We start from the raw sequence: 24,719 nt of genomic DNA, 5'->3' as shown, positions 1-24,719 counted from the left end.
GAAATGTTGGTACATGTGGCAAACTCAGTCTGAGACTTTGTTGTTGTGTACTGGTTTGCTATGATTTCAAATCCACTTATTTATGACCAAAAAAAAATTAAGTTGTTTTTAGAAGTAAAGTTGTTTTGATATAAGAATGAAGTAAGTTGTGTCTGGATGTCATCATCTCATCTGCCCTTGATTGATAAGAACTTAGTAACTCAGCTGCTGAGGGACCCCAGCTGAGGGCTTTTCAATAAAAACTTGTGGAGAAGCAACTCTGGCAAAGGGGACATTTAAACTATAAATACAGAGAGTTTGTGAAGGCTATCCCAGAGTTTCAGTCTGGACAAAGCTACCCTTTGTTAATTTAGCTCTCGGAAGGTCTTGGGTATTAATTTCTGCTATGATAAAGGAGACTTCTTTATCAGCCAGTGGTGATCCCTGGGAATATAAGCCTGCATGTCAACACCACTGCCATTGTTCCCTAGCAACATACTCTAGCAACCGAGGGACTTTTGTTTTTCCACTGGCAGCTGCACATCAGCTCTTGGTTGGCAAAACCGCCTCTTCCAGAAACCAAAACTCATAGAAAGAGTACACTTCAAGGTCTGGGCAAGATGGCAGAAGAGTAAGACGCGGAGATCACCTTCCTTCCCACAGATACATTAGAAATACATCTACAAGTGGAACTGCTCCTACAGAACACCCACTGAACGCTGGCAGAAGACGTCAAACCTCCCAAAAGTAAAGAAACTCCCCATGTACTTGGGTAGGGAGAAAGTAAAAAGAAATAAAAGAGACAAAAGAATAGGGACGGGACCTGCACCAGTGGGAGGGAGCTGTGAAGGAAGAAAGGTTTCCACACACTAGGAAGCCCCTTCGCAGGCAGAGACTGCGGGTGGCAGAGGGGGGAAGCTTCAGATCCACAGAGAAGAGCGCAGCAACAGGGGTGCAGAGGGCACAGCGGAGAGATTCCCGCACAGAAGCTCAGCGCCGAGCAGCACTCACCAGCCTGAGAGGCTTGTCTGCTCATCCGCTGGGGCGGGCGGGGGCTGGGAGCTGAGGCTTGGGCTGTGGTCCGATCACAGGGAGAGGACTGGGGTTGGCGACGTGAGCAGAGCCTGAAGGGGTTAGCGCACCACAGCTAGCTGGGAGGGAGTCCGGGAAAGAGTCTGCAGCTGCCGAAGAGGCAAGAGACTTTTTCTTGCCTCTTTGTTTCACGGCGCGCAAAGAGAGGGGATTCAGAGTGCCGCTTAAACGAGCTCCAGAGACGGGCGCGAGACGCGGCTATCAGCACTGACCCCAGAGATGGGCATGAAACGCTAAGGCTGCTGCCGCCGCCACCAAGAAGCCTGTGTGCGAGCACAGGTCACTCTCCACACCGCCTCTCACGGGAGCCTGTGCAGCCCGCCACTGCCAGGCTCCCGTGATCCAGGGACAACTTCCCCGGGAGAACGCACTGCGCACCTCAGGCTGGTGCAATGTCATGCCGGCCTCTGCCGCCGCAGGCTAGCCCCGCATCCCTACCCCTCCCTCCCTGCGGCTTCAGTGAGCCAGAGCCCCCAAAGCAGCTGCTCCTTTAACCCCGTTCTGTCTGGGAAGGGAACAGACGCCCTCAGGCGACCTACACGCAGAGGCGGGTCCAAATCCAAAGCTGGACCCCGGGAGCTGTAGGAACAAAGAAGAGAAAGGGAAATTTCTCCCAGCAACCTCAGAAGCAGCGGATTAAAGCTCCACAAACAACTTGATGTGCCTGCATCTGTTGAATACCTGAATAGAAAACGAATCATCCCCAAATCAGGAGGTGGACTTTAGGAGCAGGATATATTAATTTTTCCCCTTTTCCTTTTTTTGTGAGGGTACATGTATATGCTTCTGGGTGAGATTTTGTCTGTATAGCTTTGCTTTCACCATTTGTCCTAGGGTTCGGTACATCCGTTTTTTTTTCTTTTTTTTTGTACTTAAAAAATGTTTTTTCTTAATAAAATTTTTCTTAATAATTTTTAACTTATTTTCTATTTTTAAAAATTAAAAAAAAAATTTCTTAATAAATTTATTCTTAATATTTTTTTCTTATTTTTTATTATAATAGCTTTATTTTATTTTATTTTATTTTATCCTCCTTCTTACTTTCTTTCTATCTTTTCAACCTTTTATTCTGAGCTGTGTGGATGAAAGGCTCTTGGTGCTCCAGCCAGGCATCAGGGCTGTGCCTCTGAGGTGGGAGAGCCAACTTCAGAACACTGGTCCACAAGAGACCTCCCAGCTCCACGTAATACCAAATGGCGAAAATCTCTCAGAGATCTCCATCTCAACACCAAGAAACAGCTTCACTCAACGACCAGCAAGCTACAGTGCTGGACACCCTATGCCAAACAACTAGCAAGAGAGGAACACAACCCCATCCATTAGCAGAGAGGCTGCCTAAAATCATAATAAGGCCACAGACACCCCAAAACACACCACCAAATGTGGACGTGCCCAACAGAAAGACAAGATCCAGCCTCATCCACCAGAACACAGGCACTAGTCTCCTCCACCAGGAAGCCTACACAACCCACTGAACCAACCTTAGCCACTGGGGACAGATACCAAAAACAATGGGAACTACAAACCTGCAGCCTGTGAAAAGGAGACCCTAAACACAGTAAGATAAGCAAAATGAGAAGACAAAAAAACACAGAGCAGATGAAGGAACAGGTTCAAAACACACCAGACCTAACAAATGAAGATGAAATAGGCAGTCTACCTGAAAAAGAATTCAGAATAATGAGAGTAAAGATGATCCAAAATCTTGGAAATAGAATAGACCAAATGCAAGAAACATTTAACAAGGACGTAGAAGAACTAAAGAGGAACCAAGTAACAATGAAAAACACAATAAATGAAATTAAAAATACTCTAGACGGGATCAATAGCAGAATAACTGAGGCAGAAGAAAGGATAAGTGACCTGGAAGATAAAATAGTGGAAATAACTACTGCAGAGCAGAATAAAGAAAAAATAATGAAAGGAACTGAAGACAGTCTCAGAGACTTCTACGACAACATTAAACGCACCAACATTCGAATTATAGGGGTCCCAGAAGAAGAAGAGAAAAAGAAAGGGACTGAAAAAATACTTGAAGAGATTGAGATTATAGTTGAAAACTTCCCTAATATGGGAAAGGAAATAGTTAATCAAGTCCTGGAAGCACAGAGAGTCCCATACAGGATAAATCCAAGGAAAAACATGCCAAGACACATATTAATCAAACTATCAAAAATTAAATATAAAGAAAACATATTAAAAGCAGCAAGGGAAAAACAACAAATAACACACAAGGGAATCCTCATAAGATTAACAGCTGATCTTTCAGCAGAAACTCTGCAAGCCAGAAGGGAGTGGCAGGATATACTTAAAGTGATGAAGGAGAAAAACCTACAACCAAGATTACTCTACCCAGCAAGGATCTCATTCAGATTTGATGGAGAAATTAAAACCTTTACAGACAAGCAAAAGCTGAGAGAGTTCAGCACCACCAAACCAGCTTTACAACAAATGCTAAAGGAACTTCTCTAGGCAAGAAACACAAGAGAAGGAAAACACCTACAATAACAAACCCAAAACATTTAAGAAAATGGGAATAGGAACATACATATCGATAATTACCTTAAATGTAAATGGATTAAATGCTCCCACCAAAAGACACAGACTGGCTGAATAGATACAAAAACAAGACCCATATATATGCTGTCTACAAGAGACCCACTTCAGACCTAGAGACACATACAGCCTGAAAGTGAGGGGATGGAAAAAGATATTCCATGCCAATGGAAATCAAAAGAAAGCTGGAGTAATAATTTTCATATCAGACAAAATTAACTTTAAAATAAAGGCTATTACAAGAGACAAAGAAAGACACTATATAATGATCAAGGTATCAATCCAAGAATAAGGTATAAGAATTGTAAATATTTATGCACCCAACATAGGAGCACCTCAATGCATAAGGCAAATACTAACAGCCATAAAAGGGGAAATTGACAGTAACACAATCATAGTAGGGGACTTTAACACCCCACTTTCACCAATGGACAGATCATCCAAAATGCAAATAAATAAGGAAACACAAGCTTTATATGATACATTAAACAAGACGGACTTAATTGATATTTATGGAACATACCACCCAAAAACAACAGAATACACATTTTTCTCAAGTGCTCACGGAACATTCTCCAGGATAGATCATATCTTGGGTCACAAATCAAGCCTTGGTAAATTTAAGAAAATTGAAATCATATCAAGTATCTTTTCCAAACACAACATTATGAGACTAGATATCAATTACAGGAAGAGATCTGTAAAAAATACAAACACATGGAGGCTACACATTACACTACTTAATAACAAAGTGATCACTGAAGAAATCAAAGGGGAAATCAAAAAATACCTAGAAAGAAATGACAATGGAGACACGATGACCCAAAACCTATGGGATGCAGCAAAAGCAGTGCTAAGAGGGAAGTTTATAGCAATACAAGCCTACATCAAGAAACAGGAAACATCTTGAATAAACAACCTAACCTTGCACCTAAAACAATTAGAGAAAGAAGAACAAAAAAACCCCAAAGTTAGCAGAAGGAAAGAAATCATAAAGATCAGATCAGAAATAAATGAAAAAGAAATGAAGGAGACAATAGCAAAGATCAATAAAACTAAAAGCTGGTTCTTTGAGAAGATAAACAAAATTGATAAACCATTAGCCAGACTCATCAAGAGAAAAAGGAAGAAGACTCAAATCAATAGAATTAGAAATGAAAAAGGAGAAGTAACCACTGACACTGCAGAAATACAAACGATCATGAGAGATTACTACAAGCAACTCTATGCCAATAAAATGGACAACCTGGAAGAAATGGACAGATTCTTAGAAATGCACAACCTTCTGAGACTGAACCAGGAAGAAATAGAAAATATGAACAGACCAATCACAAGCACTGAAATTGAAACTGTGATTAAAAATCTTCCAACAAACAAGAGCCCAGGACCAAATGGCTTCACAGGCAAATTCTATCAAACATTTAGAGAAAGGCTAAAACCTATCCATCTCAAACTCTTCCAAAATATTGCAGAGGGAGGAACACTCCCCAACTCATTCTATGTGGCAACCATCACCCTGATACCAAAACCAGACAAAGATGTCACAAAGAAAGAAAACTACCGGCCAATATCACTGATGAACATAGATGCAAAAATCCTCAACAAAATACTAGCAAACAGAATCCAACAGCACATTAAAAGGATCATACACCATGATCAAGTGGGGTTTATCCCAGGAATGCAAGGATTCTTCAATATACGCAAATCAATCGTGATACATCATATTAACAAACTGAAGGGGAAAAAACATATAATCATCTCAATAGATGCAGAGAAAGCTTTCGACAAAATTCAACACCCATTTATGATAAAAGCCCTGCAGAAAGTAGGCATAGAGGGAACTTTCCTCAACATAATAAAGGCCATATATGACAAACCCACAGCCAACATCGTCCTCAATGGTGAAAAACTGAAACCATTTCCACTAAGATCAGGAACAAGACAAGGTTGCCCACTCTCACCACTATTATTCAACATAGTTTTGGAAGTGTTAGCCACAGCAATCAGAGAAGAAAAAGAAATAAAAGGAATCCAAATCGGAAAAGAAGTAAAGCTGTCACTGTTTGCAGATGACATGATACTATACATAGAGAATCCTAAAGATGCTACCAGAAAACTACTAGAGCTAATCAATGAATTTGGTAAAGTAGCAGGATACAAAATTAATGCACAGAAATCTCTTGCATTCCTATACACTAATGATGAAACATCTGAAAGTGAAATTAAGAAAACACTCCCATTTACCATTGCAACAAAAAGAATAAAATATCTAGGAATAAACCTACCTAAGGAGACAAAAGACCTGTATGCAGAAAATTATAAGACACTGATGAAAGAAATCAAAGATGATACAAATAGATGGAGAGATATACCATGTTCTTGGATTGGAAGAATCAACATTGTGAAAATGACTCTACTACCCAAAGCAATCTACAGATTCAATGCAATCCCTATCAAACTACCACGGGCATTTTTCACAGAACTAGAACAAAAAATTTCGCAATTTGTATGGAAAAACAAAAGACCCCGAATAGCCAAAGCAATCTTGAGATCGAAAAATGGAGCTGGAGGAATCAGGCTCCCTGACTTCAGACTACATTACAAAGCTACAGTAATCAAGACAGTTTGGTACTGGCACAAAAACAGAAACATAGATCAATGGAACAGGATAGAAAGCCCAGAGATAAACCCACTCACATATGGTCAGCTTATCTTTGATAAAGGAGGCAAGCATATATGGTGGAGAAAAGACAGCCTCTTCAATAAGTGGTGCTGGGAAAACTGAACAGGTACATGTAAAAGTATGAAATTAGAACACTCCCTGACACCATACACAAAAATAAACTCAAAATGGATTAAAGACCTAAGTGTAAGGGCAGACACTATCAAACTCTTAGAGGAAAACATAGGCAGAACACTCTATGACATAAATCACAGAAAGATCCTTTTTGACCCAGCTCCTATAGAACTGGAAATAAAAACACAAATAAACAAATGGGACCTAATGAAACCTAAAAACTTTTGCACAGCAAAGGAAACCATAAACAAGACCAAAAGACAACCCTCAGAATGGGAGAAAATACTTGCAAATGAAGCAAGTGACAAAATATTAATCTCCCAGATTTACAAGCAGCTCATGCAGCTCAATAACAAAAAAACAAACAACCCAATCCAAAAATGGGCAGAAGACCTAAATAGACATTTCTCCAAAGAAGATATACAGATTGCCAACAAACACATGAAAGAATGCTCAACATCATTAATCATTAGAGAAATGCAAATCAAAACTACAATGAGATATCATCTCACACTGTCAGAATGGCCATCATCAAAAAATCTAGAAACAATAAATGCTGGAGAGGGTGTGGAGAAAAGGGAACACTCTTGCCTTGTTGGTGGGAATGTAAATTGATACAGCCACTATGGAGAACAGTATGGAGGTTCCTTAAAAAACTAAAAATAGAACTAGCATATGACCCAGCAATCCCACTACTGGTCATATACCCTGAGAAAACCATAATTCAGAAAGAGTCATGTACCGAAATGTTCATAGCAGCTCTATTTACAATAGCTAGGACATGGAAGCAACCTAAGTGTCCATCATCGGATGAATGGATAAAGAAGATGTTGCACATATATACAATGGAATATTACTCAGCCATAAAAAGAAACGAAATGGAGTTATTTGTAGTGAGTTGGATGGAGTTAGAGTGTGTCATACAGAGTGAAGTAAGTCAGAAAGAGAAAAACAAATACAGTATGCTAACACATATATATGGAATCTAAGAAAAAAAAAAAAGAAAAGGTCATGAAGAATGTAGTGGCAAGACAGGAATAAAGACACAGACCTACTAGAGAATGGACTTGAGGATATGGGGAGGGGGAGGGGTAAGATGTGACAGGGTTAGAGAGTGGCATGGACATATATGCACTACCAAATGTAAAATAGATAACTAGTGGGAAGCAGCCGCATAGCACAGGGAGATCAGTTCGTTGCTTTGTGACTACCTAGAGGGGTGGGATGGGGAGGGTGGGAGGGAGGGAGATGCAAGAGGGAAGAGAAATGGGAACATATTGTATATGTATAACTGATGCACTTTGTTATAAAGCAGAAACTAACACACCATTGTAAAGCAATTATACTCCAATAAAGATGTTTAAAAATAAATAGGGGCTTCCCTGGTGGCGCAGTGGTTGAGAATCTGCCTGCTAATGCAGGGGACACGGGTTCGAGCCCTGGTCTGGGAAGATCCCACATGCCACGGAGCAGCTGGGCCCGTGAGCCACAGCTACTGAGCCTGCGCGTCTGGAGCCTGTGCCCCGCAACGGGAGGGGCCGCGATAGTGAAAGGCCCGCGCATCGCGATGAAGAGCGGTCCCCGCACCGCGATGAAGAGTGGCCCCCACTTGCCGTAACTAGAGAAAGCCCTCGCACGAACCGAAGACCCAACACAGCCAAAAAATAAATAAATAAATAAATAAATAAATAAATAAATAAATAAATAATAAAATAAAATAAATAAATAAAATAAAGGCAAAAAATAAAAATAAAAGAGTACACTTCAAGTAAATTTGGACTTTATTTCTATCTTCTCCCCTTGCCTGGAACAATAGTGTATTTAATCTATCATGGGTGTGTTATTTCTTTATTGGCTTATTAAGAGACATGACCCTGTATGCTATCGGTTTGTGAAATTCCTACAGTGAAGTTGTTTTTAAACTTCTGGCAAAGACAATCTCAGTCCCTGAGCATAATTTGCTGCCCCAAACAGAATGGACTTGCTGTCATTATAACATATGGCTAACAGAACCCACTTACCTTTATTTATTAGAACGTGCCTATATTTCCTAAAACGTCTCTGACAATTATAAATACAGAAATTAATTTAGGTTAATGTATTGCATCCTACCCAACTTAGTAGAATTTACTAACCCAAAACCTGGTAGAAATGGTCACTTCAATTTTAATCCCTCTATGTTTCCTTGCCAACTCCCACTCTACACCTATTACAATTCTGAATTTCTTTCTTTTGATGTTTCTTATTTCCCTTATTAATATAGTGTAAGCTCTCTGAGGGCAGATTTGATTTATTTTCTCTGATATATCATCATAGCAAGTACCTATTTGTAAATATTTTAAAAATGAGTGAAGAAAGCACTCATTTCCAATTCTTGAAAAAGAATGATATATGAATGGAAGCTGTCAAAGAAACGGCACCTGTTTAAGTTCAGCTTAAATAAGATATTGACAAATTGCAGAGAAAAGTATCAATCCTATGTCTTGGGAATGCAAAAGACGGAACAATTATTTTTAAATCGGTGAATTTTAAAGGGTTAATGGAAAAGGTACAGATTAAACTAGGCTTTGGGTGATGGAGATATTATAAAGGATCTCACTTAGGTTTTATTTAGGTAAAGGCACATCTTAATATATTTTTAATGCTTTCTTACACTATTGTTCTCAAGTACAATAAACTGAATTCTCTTAGTACCATTCTTGCCACATGGAATTTAACGCACATAGAGATCTAGAGTTGTGTTAGGCTGTTACTCTAGAGAGTTTTCAAATGTATCCAAAGACCAGATGAAAATGTGAGGAGAGAAACTAAAAGGGCAGTGGACAGTCACAAGTTATTAAGAAAAAAATGGAAGGGAAATCTGGGGAGAGAGATGAGTATGTAAAAATGCAAAAGAGTGTGAACAATTAAGCTGTTCTTTATGTTTGGGACATAGGGTGGCTGTAAGGCAGGTGGTTAAGAGAGAAGACTGGAGAAGGAAAGAGAGGTCTGTTTCATAAAACCACTGAATTCTAAATTAAGGAGTTTGGCAGTAGCTATGCTCAAGTAGGGAGTCAAAATGAATTGTCTTCTTGAGATAGGCTGCGTCTTGAGACCCTTGCTGCAGTGCTCGTAAGACAGGCTGGGACCTGGACCCTTTGCTGCAGTGCTTGCACCTGGACAAATGTCTCTTCCAGCAGCAAAATACAAAGAAACTATAAGGGACTAAAAATAGCTGCATGCATGTACAGTTGGGTCAAATTATGAACAAGAAGATACAAAAAGACTAAAACCTCCCAAAAAACAGGGTGTTGGGAGCAAAAGCAGGGTACTGCATATGCACCTTGCACACAGCACCACCAAGGGGGTGGACAGACCACCCAAGCCACCTCTCCGGCCCAATCCTGGACCCACCTGTATCCCATATAAACAACCAGCTCGCCCTGGCTCATGGAGCAAGCAAGGAAAACTGTTACTTGTTTTCACTCCCTCCTGCTGCAGCAAGAACCCCAATAAAGCCTTGCCTGAATTTCTTGCCTGGCCTCTTATCAATTTCTATTGATTGAGGAGGCCAAGAACCCTGGTCAGTAACATTCTGTTGCTATATGTTTTAATTCTGAGGCATGATTTATCAAGTAATCCCTTTGAACCACTGGAATGCATCTCAGCCAGTCTACTTTTGTGATGAGATTCTAATAATTTTATAGTTTCCTTGAGCAATTATAAATTATTCTTCAGCCAGAGTGACTTTTACAAAATTGAAATACAACCATGCCGCTGCCCTTTTTTAAACCTTTTATAGTATTTTTACCTTAGCCAAGTTGCTATGACCTAGAGGCTGGCTTTCTATCCAATCTATTGGGTCCATTCTTCCTCATCATATTCCCGCTAAACTCAACTTTTCCTCCTTTTGTTTGCAATTCACACTCAGGAACTGGACATAGCTTGTTCCTTCTCATTGCAATTCTTCCTCACTTTCTGCAAATCTGATAAATCAGTCAAGTTCCAGATTAGAAATCATTTCTTCCAGAAGGCAAATCACAAACCTCCTAAGCCTATTAACAGCCCTCAGCGAGACTCAGCAAACAAGTGATTTTTTTAAAATGTGTGAATCTAAGATAATACAATTTTAATACAAACTGCTTGTAATAGGGAAGGACAAATCTGACTCCATATTAAATCTGTTTCTTGTAGTTTAACCTTTGTATTCTATTGCTTTTGCTTGAGTTAAGAATGTTGCCTATAGCTTGAAACATATGGATTGACCCATTCTCAAAGCTCTGACCTTTAAGGGTATGACACTTTTCCATTCATATAGAGATAAAATGTTTCAGAACAGAGATTAACATTTGTCTTGCTGGTGGTTTACAGGAACATCTTGGCCTGACCTATGTGGACAGCTGCAAGAACAAAGGATTCCTGTACCAAGAAGTTTGCAACAACCAACCATGCCCCTTCCTCACCTTGCCTTTAAAAATGCATTGCTGAAATCCTTCAGGGAGTTTGGGGTTTTGAGGGGCATGAACTACCCATCTCCTTGCATAGCCGTGAAATAAAGGTTTCTCTGCTCTTAACTCTGATGTTTTGTTTTGTTTGGCCTCACTGTGCCTCAGGCACATGAACTTGCATTTGGTGATATGCTTATCATAGGAAAGCTTTTACAATTTTGGGTTCATTTTTAAGAAAAAGAATATCAAAGTTTGGATACAAAAATAGAAATGGTCTTAGAGAGCACCACGTAAGTGACAGGGCTTGAGGCATAATAAGGTACAGTGCTAGATATTGGGTTGTACTGGGGAAAACAACAGACATGACTCCTGTTCTCATGATATTTCAAACTGTATAAACTTCAGACTGCACAGAAATAGCAGCTTCTTCATGTGTATTATTAACATGAGGTTTTGAATGACTGAGTAAATCAGTTTTGCCATGGTGAATCACAAAACAAACACAGTTTTTTAAATCTGTTTTGCAGATTCTCCAAGGACCAGAGCATACATTTATTAAAATTCAGGACTATTTATGGATGTGCTCAGGCAGTATGAGTATCTGCTTTTTGAGCTTACTCAGGAAATAAAGGGAAACAAACCAGAAAGACCTTTTAGTTACAAAGTAAAGTTTGAAAGAACAAAGCTAAGGCACAGAGCAAATAAGAAACAAAAATAATTACTAGTGTGATATTATTTGGAGAGTCTGAGGTTTTATATGGTCACTCGCCACACCAGAATGTCTATTTACTGTTTTGTTGTATTTCCTTTATGCATCAAGTAAGTCTGTGGCTGTGCTGGCCTAAGATGATAGATCTACGACTTAGCTTAATCTGTGTCATTGGACGACTGACCAAAATGTTTCATAAAATTGATATGATTTTGCTCTTGAATCCATCAGAATACACTCATTAATTTTAAGCCATGAACCAATGCCTTGTTTTTCCACAACAAAAGGTATCATGAATGATCTTAACTTAGGAGGGCTGTTCACTGGTTTTTATTAGCCTTAATTGGGAAAATTATTCAAAATAATATTCAGAGAAGCAACAGTCAGGTTAGAATGACACATTAGTGAGATGTGAAAATTAAACAAGAAGAAAAAAAGTCATGTCAGTAGAGGTGAGAGAAAAATAAACAACTGTCAGAGGGTGATGTTGAAACAATTTTCTGATGTGGATCTGAAGTGAAAGGTCACTTTCTAGTGATTATGTTTTTCTCTGAGTAAAACAGGAAAAGCAACCAGACATTAAAAGAAAGTCATTAAACCACAGAATTTTGAGGCCATTAAATCACACTCAGGGGAATTAAAAAATAACCCAAATGAGGTCTATACTATTCTGATTTAAAGGATAAAGATTATTTGAAGTAAAAATGAAATCATTCCAAACATTTTCATAAAATGGGGTTAAAATTTGGGAAAATGTACTTAATTAAAATGTAAACAATTTTAAGAACAAAAACTTTAAATACTCTCACACTCTGACATTTGGTATGAAGAATGTTGTTAGAGTAAAATAAGATTTCTTAGGATATTAAATATCCTAGCTGATCAAAAAGAAACAAAGACCACAAAATGATACAAATGATGAATTCCATATAAAGCTAATTTAAAAGGGAAGAAATTGGATTAAAAAATTCAGTTATAATAACGTGAAAATTTGCTACAAGACTATCCATTAAACATTATGCTTATTAAATTTTTATCCCATTTATTTCTGATTAAGTTTGGAGATTTGTAACAAAACACACATATATATAAAGATATTTCACAGTAAAATATTAAGGAAGGGTCACAAAACTATAATGCAAAGTAATTATAAAAAATCTAGAATAAGATAAGTAATATATTAAAGTGTGCGTGTCTTGGGTGTGTTGTGTGTGTATGTATGTCTTCTCATTACAGAATAATGTAACAAATGAATAATATAAGGAAAGGGTAAAGATACTTCTCATCTTTGTTGAGCAAATTTGCTATGTCCATAAGATACCCATTTCTTAAAGGATATAAGAGATGAATCTATAAATTAGCATCAGCGTAAGTGGTGAGAAAAAGTCACTAAATATACTCTCAAAAGCAATTTAAGAAAGTATACATTGAGTGATACAAGAGATTTTTAAGGTAAAACAATAAGGGAGTATCCTCAATTGAAATAAGATGGATATGAGGCAGATATGAAAGAGAGTCGTCAAATAAGTATATCATATATGGAAAATTAAAGTTTATGTATGCACTGGAAACAGTAAAATTCATAAGCAAAATGGCAATGATTAACCATAAAATACAGAAAAAATTTCCCAAGTTAAGTGGAAAAGAAATAAAATTACTGAGGAGAAAAACTGTTTATGGAAAAGAAATCAGTGCTCAAAGACACACACAATCATTAACATAAATACATACTAAAATATATATCCCAAAACCAAAGAACTAGAATAATGGAAAAGGAATCAAACAAAAACCAATCCTCAGTAGATAAAAACTTTCCTTAGTAAAATAAAGACGTGATTGAGATTGTTCAAATGAATCTCCAAATATTAAGTTAAAAGAATGAAAAGCAGCCATCAGGTTATACCCTGGTAAACATTTTGAAATTGGAGAAGAACATGCCAGTAGTTAAGCTCTTATCTAGCAGCCCCACATTCTCTCTCCTGTACTCTGCTTTTTGATATGAGGGCTGGAACTCTGCAAACCACGTTTCTGCTTTGCCACCTGGTTCCTTCTTTTAGGATGTGACGTTAATGGATGCTAGAGGGAGACTGAAAGACTAGAGGAGGAAGGGTCTTGCTCCTTTCTGCTCATTTCCTGTTCCTGTGTCACCCCATCTTTTTGTCCTGCATCCAGCTGCATCCAATTGCCATTTTACAGAACTTGCAAAATTGGCCTTATTGAGACCACTCAGAGCCATCAACACCAGCAGACTGGCACCACCTCCTCAGAGCTTCAGGTCCCAGGCCAAGGGGCCCCTCTTTCATTTCAGAGATGCCAGCTCTGGCTAAGCAGAGGTCCAATCACAAATGTCTGGATTTCAACTGCATAGGGACTCTCCTCTGATTTTCTAAATCTTAATAACTACAATCTCTTCTTTTGTTTTCCAACACTAGGGGTGGTAGCTGTTTCCTTTAGTTGATACGTTTATGATATAGTGTTCTCTTGTTGACTTTTTGATTAACTAGCTAATTTTTATATCTACTTAACAAATCTTTATATTAGATTATATAGAATCACTGATAAATGGCTGGAGTGGTTTCTGTCTTTTGACTGTACCCTAACTGTTAGAAATATAGTCAAAACATCTATAAGAATGAGATATAAAAACATATTAAAGATGAAAAACTACTGGACTTACCACACATCTCCCTTAAAAAAAAATGACAGAAGATAAATACGTATATAATATCTACTTAACTATAACGATACAAGGCTGTGACATTAAATTACTCAAGTCAATTTACAACAAATGTGTGAAGACATAGGAAAATTCCTTTTAGACATAAAGTTTAATAAATTATATAATCAACATATCCTTCCCGGAAAATAATAGTAGTAGTAATAGTAATATACTACTACTAATAAAGTGAGATATATTTACCTAGAAATAATTTCTAGAACATATGAAGAACTCTACAAGGCAAAATGAAAAAGACAGAAACCCAAATGGAAACAAGAAAAAGACTTTAATGTATACTTCAGCCTGAAGATATAAAATTGTTAATAAGTATAAAAAAGGTGCACAATCTCAGTCATTAACTGAATGTGATAGCATTATCCACCAGAATAGATAAAAACTATAAAAGATAAAAACTGGTGTTACCAAATCAGGATCTAGAACTCTAGTACAGTGTGAATATGTACATAAATTAGGAAAACACTTTCAAAATCTTCTGGGAATTATCCCTTAAGGCTGAACACAAGAATACCGTATAGCCTAGCAATCGCAGTTCCAGGTCTACACTCAGCTAAAATTTGTACGCATGCTCACAAAGGACATATATACGTGAGGATGTTCACAGCAAAACTATTCTTAATAAGCAAGAAATGGAAACAATTAAAATGATAATTTTGATATATTAAAGAAAAATAAACTGCAAATACAATTATTAATACTATCTTTTGTTAAATTCTGAATTTCAAGACATATTAAATAAAACTGAGCCAAGTGCAAATTAATGAATAAGAAAACAAGAGAGGAAACAAGTATAACTTCACTCTATGCACACATTTGATTAAAGACAAAAACAAGGGGCTTCCCTGGTGGCGCAGTGGTTGAGAATCTGCCTGCTAATGCAGGGGACACGGGTTTGAGCCCTGGTCTGGGAAGATCCCACATGCCGGGGAGCAACTAGGCCCGTGAGCCATAACTACTGAGCCTGCACATCTGGAGTCTGTGCTCCGCAACAAGAGAGGCCACGATAGTGAGAGGCCTGCGCACCACGATGAAGAGTGGCCCCCGCTTGCCACAGCTAGAGGAAGCCCTCGCACAGAAACGAAGACCCAACACAGCCAAAAATAAATGAATAAATAAATAATAATTTAAAAAATAAAAAAAGACAAAAACAAAACCAAATAATGATACTGACAAAACCTAAGATAAGACAAAATTAGTAATAATGCTAACACCTAAAAATAACAAATTAGGAGGTTAATAACAGTACAAAAGAAGATATAACAATACAAGATGGATTATTATTAATAGTCATAGGATTAGAAGTAAGGTACAACTGCCTTCTGCTAAATTTTAGAATCTCAGTAAAATATAACTTTTAAAGGGAATATATATGATAATATATATATAATTTTTTCTATCATTTGTCATGTTCAAGAATATATACTTCCCATGTTTGTAGATACTTATAGCAGATAAATTGTAGAAAGCTTCTCAATTCATGTTATGAGGTTATTATGCTAAGAAAAGCTTCATATCATAATGGAAAATATTATGAAATGGTTTTTCAAAAGATATGTAGACCAAACATAGATGAAAAATCATAGACTATAGAATGCAGCAAAATACTAAATGAATAATGCAACATGGATAAGTTGGTTTTATTTTAAGTATGTAATAATGATTTACAATTATAATATTTATGTAAATCACCATATTAATAGATCAAATAAGGAAAATATAAGTTTATACATTTTTAGAAAGAATTTAATAAAACATTATACCAAGGTTGATTTTTTAAAATAAAATCTCCATTAGTGAAACTACAGGCAATGACAAGATCTTGCCCTTGACACCACATGGTATAAGTATCTCAAATAGCAACTAATATCACACAGACTATAAAGCATTAAAGTCTTTCCAATTAAAAGACATAAACGAGGTCACCCAATATCACTACTATTTATATCACTATTCTAAAAATAAAAGCAATACAATAAAAAGGAAATACACATAAATATTAAGAAGGAAGTGACAAAGTTTCATTATGAGTTTACCATGTTTATCTTCCTAGAAAATCTATTATTATAAATCAAAAAACTAACTGATACATACATTTAGTAAGATGGTTATTATAAACATAGATACTTAAACTTTCTTCTCCAGTGTATTATAAATGTATAATTATTAATACATACAAATATATAAACCAAAATATAATATCTAAAATGTTCAAAAATACAAATAAGTGTGAACAAAACTCAGAAAGAAAATACTAAACCTATACCTAAATTAAAACCACTAAAATACTTAAAGACTAATTTTAAGAGATAAAATTAAGATCACATTTTCAGATGAAAAGATTTCAAATGTACAGATCTAACATTTTCTCTAAGTAATATGTAAATATTTATTTCCAGGCAAAATCCTAAATGGATTCTCAGGAAATATACATGACACTAAGAATACAATTTTAGACATCAAATAAACCTAAATGAAAATTGAAGCCCAACATTCATTAAACATGTATATCTAGTAAAAAGAGAAAACAGTAATGTATGTAATTTTAAGAACAGTAAGCAGTTTGGGATAGTGTGCAGGGTGGTTTATTTTAATAGGATGAATAGTAAATAACTTTCTTTGTGGACAAATTTTGAGATGAAATCTGAAAAATGAGAAAAACCCAGACACGTGATGATGGGTAGGAAGAGCATCTCAAAGAAACGAGCACATTCAAAGGGACTAAGTTTGGTTAGAGCTGCTATATTTGAAGCAAAGATAAAAGGGCAATTTGGCTGATGTACAGAGAAAAAATGTAGAATAGGCAGAAACAAGATCCAGTAGGTCCCTTTAGGTAAAGATAGGCATTGTGTTCTAATTGTAAAGAGAAGTTCTTGAAGAGGACTGAAATATTACTTGCATTTGTTAAGCAGCTGTGGCAGCTTTAGCAAATGGACTTTAGTGGAAAGACAAGTACACAGATTGGAAGCTTTTGCTGTTTTTCAAACCAGAGGTGTTATTAGCTTTTTTAGGGCAGAGTTTCTCATGGCAGTGAGAGGGAGTGTATTTTGCCACCCCAGAGGGACTTTTTTGGTTACCACATTGGGCAGGGTGTTGCAGTTGGTATCTAGTAGATAAAAGCCAGTCTGCTGCTAAACACTGTACAATGCACAGGACAGAGCCCTGCACCAAACAAACAATTATCTGACTCAAAATATCAACAGTGTTGTGTTTGAAAATTCCCCATTTAGGGTGATAGGAATGGAAAGGAGAAAAGTGAAGAGACATACAATCATGCAAAAAAATATATTAAGTACCAAATTTTTAATAGTCTTTTGAAGGCTCCTCAGACTATTTTACCAGAAAGGATATAAATATGCAGATCGTTAGTTCACATAATTCTCATGAAATATATGTGATACTTTAAAAAAAAACAGTTATTGTAAAGAAGTTTTGGTTTTTATTTTATAAGAAGGGACAATCAGAAAAATATGTAGTCTTGATATGTCAATGATCCATGAAGACTAAACTTAAAAAAAAAATCAAAAACAAAAGATTTAAATATTTTATCAAAGCAGTTTACTAAATGCTATTTTTAAAACAATATTCACTCAAAAACTTTTTTTTCAAATAAAAAAGGAAAGTCTACTCACTTGCCATTCAATGCTGCCACACCAACTGTGCTTCGGGCAATTGACATACTAGCTACAAATGTCCACTGCTGACTCTGAGGATCCCACCTCTCCACTGTGTTCAGATAGCTCCAGCCATCATGGCCTCCAACGGCATAGATAGGTCCTTCTAGTACCGTCACACCTGAAACATGGGAGAAATGAAAACCAAATGGATTTATTCCACAGTGAGTTTCTAAAATCAAATTAGTAGTAAAAATTATGATGCCATTCAGAATAGGTTCTAGCAGTTAAGAAACAATTGCAACTCCCTCTTGTGAGAGTACTGGAATCACAGCTAACTGCTGAACAATCATTGACAGGAAGTCACTGGAACTCACCAAAAAAGATACCCTATATCCAAAGACAAAGGAAAAGCCACAATGAGATGGAAGGAGGGGTGCAATCACAATAAAATCAAATCCCATAATTCCTGGGTTGGTGACTCACAAACTGGAGAAGAATTATACCACAGAAGTCCACCCACTGGAGTGAAGGTTCTGAGGCACACGTCAGGCTTCCCAACTTGGGAATCTGACAACAGGAGGAGTAATTCACAGAGAATCAGATTTTGAAAGCTAGCAGGATTTGACTGCAGGGCTTCGACAGTGCTAGGGGAAACAGAGACTCCACTCTTGGAGGGCACACACAAAGTATTGTGCACATCAGGACCCAGGAGGAAGGGGCAGTGACCCCATAGGAGACTGAAACAGACCTATCTCCCAGTGTTAGAGGGTCTCCTGCAGAGTCAGGGGGTGGCTGTGGCTCACTGTGGGGACAAGGACACTGGAAGCAGAAGTTCTGGGAAGTATTCCTTGGTGTGAGCTCTACTGGAGTCCACCATTAACTCCACCAAAAAGCCTGTAGGCACCAGTGCTGGGTTGCCCCAGGCCAAACAACCAAGACGGAGGGAACTCAGCCCCACCCATTGGCAGAAAAGTGGATTAAAGTTTTACTGAACTCTGCCCACCAGAGCAACACCCAACTCTACGCACCACCAGTCCCTCCTATCAGGAAGCTTGCACAAGCCTCTTAGATAGCCTCTTCCACCAGAGGGCAGACAGCAGAAGCAAGAAGAACTACAAACCGGCAGCCTGTGGAACAAAAACCACATTCACAGAAAGACAAAATGGAAAGGCAGAGGACTATGTACCAGATGAAGGAACAAGATAAAACCCCAGAAAAACAACTAAATGAAGTGGAGATAGGCAACCTTTCAGAAAAATAATTCAGAATAATGATAGTGAAGATGACCCAGGACCTCAGAAAAAGAATGGAGGCAAAAATCGAGAAGATGCAAGAAATGTTTAACAAAGACCTAGAAGAATTAAAGAACAAACAAACAGAGATAAACAATACAATAACTGAAATGAAAAATACACTAGAAGGAATCAATAGCAGAATAACTGAGGCAGAAGAACGGATAAGTGATCTGGAAGACAGAATGGTGGAATTCACTGCTGCGGAAAAGAATAAAGAAAAAAGAATGAAAACCAATGAAGACAGCCGAAGAGACCTCTGGGGCAACATTAAATGCACCAACATTTGCATTATAGGGGTCCCAGAGGAGAAGAGAAAGAGAAAGGGTCAAAGGAAATATTTGAAGAGATTACAGTTGAAAACTTCCCTAACATAGGAAAGGAAAGTCCAGGCTGGATAAACCCAAGGAGAAACACGCCAAGACACATAGTAATCAAATTGACAAAAATTAAAGACAAAGAAAAATTCTTAAAAGCAACAAGGGAAAAATGACAAATAACATACAAGGGAACTCTCATAAAGTTAACAGCTGAATTCTTAAAAGAAACTCTACAAGCCAGAAGGGAGTGGCATGAAATATTTAAAGTGATGAAAGGGAAGAACCTACAACCAAGATTACTCTACGTGGCAAGGATCTCAATCAGATTCGATGGAGAAATCAAAAGCTTTAAGACAAGCAAAAACTAAGAGAATTCAGCACCACCTGACCAGCTCTACAACAAATGATGAAGGAACTTCTCCAAGTGAGAAACACAAGACAAGAATAGGACCTACAAAAACAAACCCAAAACAATTAAGAAAATGGTAATGGGAACATGCATATCAATAATTACCTTAAATGTGAATGAAGTGAATGAATTAAATGCTCTAACCAAAAGAAACAGGCTTGTTGAATGGATACAAAAACAAGACCCACATATATGCTGTCTACAAGAGACCGACTTCAGACCTAGGGACACATACAGACTGAAAGTGAGGGGATGGAAAAAGATATTCCATGCAAATGGAAATCAAAAGAAAGCTGGAATAGCAATACTCATATCAGATAAAATAGACCTTAAAATAAAGAATGTTACCAGAGACAAGGAAGGACACTACATAATGATCAAGGGAGCAATTGAAGAAGAAGGTATAACAATTATAAATATATATGCATCCAACATAGGAGCACCTCAATGTATAAGGCAAATGCTAACAGCTATTAAAGAGGAAATTGACAGTAACACAATAATAGTGCAGGACTTTAAAACCTTCCTTTCACCAATGGACAGATCATCCTGTCAGAAAATTAACAAAGAAACACAAGCTTTAAATGACACAATAGACCAAATATATTTAATTGATATTTATAGAACATTCCAACTGAAAACAGCAGATTACACTTTCTTCTCAAGTGCACACGGAACCTTGTCCAGGATAGATCACATCTTGGGTCATAAATCAAGCCTCGGTAAATTTAAGAAAATTGAAATCATATCAAGCATCTTTTGCAACCACAATGTTATGAGATTAGAAATAAATTACAGGGGAAAAAAAGGAAAAAAAAACACAAACACATGGAGGCTAAACAATATGTTACTAAATAACCAAGAAATCACTGTAGAAATCAAAGAAAAAATTAAAAAAACTACCTAGAAATAAATGACAATGAGAATATGACTACCCAAAACCTATGGGATGCAGCAAAAGCAGTTTAAGAGGGATGTTTACAACAATATAATACTACCTCAAGAAACAAGAATAATCTCAAATAAACAATCTAACATTACACCTAAAGGAACTAGAGAAAGAACAAACAAAACCCAAAGTTAGTACAAGGAAAGAAATCATAAAGATCAGAGCAGAAATAAACGAAATAGAAATTAACAAAAAATAACAAAGATCAATAAAACTAAAAGCAGGTTCTTTGAGAAGATAAAAAAAATTGATAAAACTTTAGCCAGACTCATCAAGAAAAAGAGGGAGAGGACTCAAATCAATAAAATTAGAAATGAAAAAGGAGAAGTTACAACGGACACCACAGAAATACAAAGCATCCTAAGAGACTACTACAAGCAACTCTATGCCAATAAAATGGGCAACCTGGAAGAAATGGACAAATTATTAGAAAGGTATAACTTTCCAAGACTGAACCAGGAAGAAATAGAAAATATGAACATACCAATCACAAGTAATGAAATTGAAACTGTGATTAAAAATCTTCCAACAAACAAAGTTCAGCACCAGACGGCTTCACAAGTGAATTCTATCAAATATTTAGAGGAAAGCTAACAACCATGTTTCCCAAACTCTTCCAAAATATTGCAGAGGAAAGAACACTCCCAAACTCATTCTACGAGGCCACCATCACCCTGATACAAAAACCAGACAAAGATACTACAAAAAGAAAATTACAGACCAATATCTCTGATGAATATAGATGTAAAAATCCTCAACAAAATAATAGCAGACAGAATCCAGCAGCACATTAAAAGGATCATACACCATGATCAAATGGGATTTATCTCAGGGATGCAAGGATTCTTCAGTATACACAAATCAATCAATGTGATACATCATATTAACAAATTGAAGAATAAAAACCATATGATCATTTCAATCGATGCAGAAAAAGCTTTTGACAAAATTCAACACCCATTTATGATAAAAACTCTCCAGAGATGGACAAAGAAGGAAACTACTTCAACAGAATAAAGGTCATATAAAACAAACCCACAGCAAACATCATTCTCAATGGTGAAAAACCAAAAGCATTTCCTCTAAGATGAGGAAAAGGACAAGGATATCCACTCTCACCACTCTTATTCAACATATTTTTGGAAGTCCTAGCCACGGCAATTAGAGAAGACAAAAAAATAAAAGGAATACAAATTGGAAAAGAAGAAGTAAAACTGTCACTGTTTGCAGATGACATGATACTATACATAGAGAATCCTAAAGATGCCACCAGAAAACGACTAGAGCTAATCAATGAATTTGGTAAAGTAGCAGGATACAAAATTAATGCACAGACATCTCTCACATTCCTATACACTAACAACTAAAGATCAGAAACAAATTAAGGAAATAATCCCATTCACTCTTGCAACACAAAGAATAAAATACCTAGGAATAAACCTACCTAAGGAGGTAAAAGACCTGTACTCAGAAAACTATAAGACACTGATGAAAGAAATCAAAGATGACACAAACAGATGGAGAGATATACCATGTTCTTGGATTGGAAGAATCAATATTGTGAAAATGACTATACTATCCAAAGCAATCTACAGATTCAATGCAATTCCTATCAAATTACCAATGGCATTTTTTACAGAACTAGAACAAAATATCTTAAAATTTGTATGGAGACACAAAAGACCCCAAATAGCCAGGACAATCTTGAGGGAAAAAATTAGGAGCTGGAGGAATCAGACTCCCTGACTTCAGACTATACTACAAAGCTACAGTAATCAAGACAATATGGTACTAGCACAAAAACAGAAATATAGATCAATGGAACAGGATAGAAAGCCCAGAGATAAACCCACGCACCTATGGTCAACTAGTCTATGACAAAGGAGGCAAGGATATCCAATGGAGAAAAGACAGTCTCTTCAATAAGTGGTGCTGGGAAAACTGGACAGCTGCATGTAAAAGAAAGAAATTAGAACACTCCCTAACACCATACACAAAAATAAACTCAAAATGGATTAAAGACCTAAATGTAAGAGTGGACACTATAAATATCTTAGAGGAAAACACAGGAAGAGCACTCTTTGACAAAAATCACAGCAAGATCTTTTTTGACCCACCTCCTAGAGTAATGGAAATAAAATTTAAAAGCTTTTGCACAGCAAAGGAAACTATAAACAAAACGAAAATACAACCCTCAGAATGGGAGAAAATATTTGCAAACAAATCAATGGACAAAGGTTTAATCTCCAAAATATATAAACAGCTCATGCAGCTCAATATTAAAAAACAAACAACCCAATCAAAAAATGGGCAGAAGACCTAAATAGACATTGTTCCAAGGAAGATATACAGATGGCCAAGAGGCACATGAAAATCTGCTCAACATCACTAATTATTAGAGAAATGCAAATCAAAACTACAATGAGGTATTATCTCACACCGTTTAGAATGGGAATCATCAGAAAATCTACAAACAACAAATGCTGTAGAGGGTGTGGGGAAAAGGGGACCCTCTTGCACTGTTGGTGGGAATGTATATTGATACAGCCACTGTGGAGAATAGTGTGCAGGTTCCTTAAAATACTAAAAATAGAATGATCATATGACCCAGCAATCCCACTACTGGACATATATCCAGAGAAAACCATAATTCAAAAAGACACGTGCACCCCAATGTTCATTTCAGCACTATTTACAATAGCCAAGGCATGAAACATCCTAAATGCCCATCGACATACAAATGGGTAAAGAAGATGTGGTACATATATAGAATAGAATATTACTCAGCCATAAAAAGGAATGAAATTGGGTCATTTGTAGAGACTTGGATGGCCCTAGAGACTGTCATACAGAGTTAAGTAAGTCAGAAAGAGAAAAATAAATATTGTATTTTAAAGCATATATGTGAAATCTAGAAAAATGGTACAGATGAACTGGTTTGCAAGGCAGAAATAGAAACGCAGATGTAGAGAACAAATGTATAGATACATTTGGAGGAAGGGGGAGATTGTGTTGGTGTTGGGATGAAATGGGAGATTGGGATTGACATATATATACTAATATGTATAAAATAGATAACTAATGAGAACCTGCTGTTTAAAAAGAATAAATACAATAAAATTCAAAAAAAAAAGAGAAACAATTGCAATGAGGTGGAAGCTCTTCACTATTAATTGAATTGTTTCATTCAAGTGAAAAAAATGGAATCCAACTAAATATTATGACCTAAATGCTTTATGAAAGATAATACATTTCCTTATTTATGACCATGTGAAGAAGCAAAATCTAAAAATCAGAGGTGATGCATCTTGTGCCTCTCCTTTTGAAGATTATTTCTACACTGTTGTTTAAAGTACTTTATTGCTTTAAGCAATGCTGCATTAAGCAACGTAACATTATCAGTTTGAATTTGAGGTTAGGGTTCTCTGTGTTTTGGCTCCCCATCACTTCATAATAAACTTATCTAAAGCTTAGAAAAATATGATGCCTCTTATTTTATAAACTGAAATCATTAAAAACTAGCAATTAAATTAATTATGAGTCATCAGTGGGACAATATATACAACTTTTATATACTGTTTTTCCAGTCAATTCAATTCTTCATTAGATGGGTTTTCTTATATCTTAAACAATTGCTAAATATTTACATATTATGTTAATAATGACTGAAGTGATCTCATTCAGTCTCATTCAGTGTAGGAAAATTCTAGTGAATTTTCCCCAAAGTTCAAAATCTAATGTCAGATTGTTAAGAACTCTGAAGCATCTGTGATTTTATCCTATTTGATGGCTGACAAGGTAAACTGCCACAAATGTATGTATATTGAGGGAAGACACA

General features: G+C 36.7%; 1 protein-coding gene across 2 annotated transcripts in view; it reads right to left on the bottom strand.

The window, feature by feature from the left end:
* The window catches only part of KLHL1 (kelch like family member 1), a 424,036-nt gene that overhangs the window by 26,445 nt on the left and 372,872 nt on the right, over positions 1-24,719 (bottom strand). For both annotated transcript variants that reach the window (XM_007186194.2, XM_007186195.2), the window contains one exon: positions 17,927-18,089. In XM_007186194.2, coding sequence (XP_007186256.1) covers positions 17,927-18,089 — 163 coding nt within the window. The remainder of the gene's footprint in view (positions 1-17,926; positions 18,090-24,719) is intronic.

The sequence above is a fragment of the Balaenoptera acutorostrata genome, chromosome 18, assembly GCF_949987535.1.
Source record: "Balaenoptera acutorostrata chromosome 18, mBalAcu1.1, whole genome shotgun sequence".
In the NCBI taxonomy this organism is placed as follows: Eukaryota; Metazoa; Chordata; class Mammalia; order Artiodactyla; family Balaenopteridae; genus Balaenoptera; species Balaenoptera acutorostrata.
The sequence above is the reverse complement of the archived record's forward strand: the minus strand, read 5'-3'. Positions and strand labels throughout refer to the sequence as shown.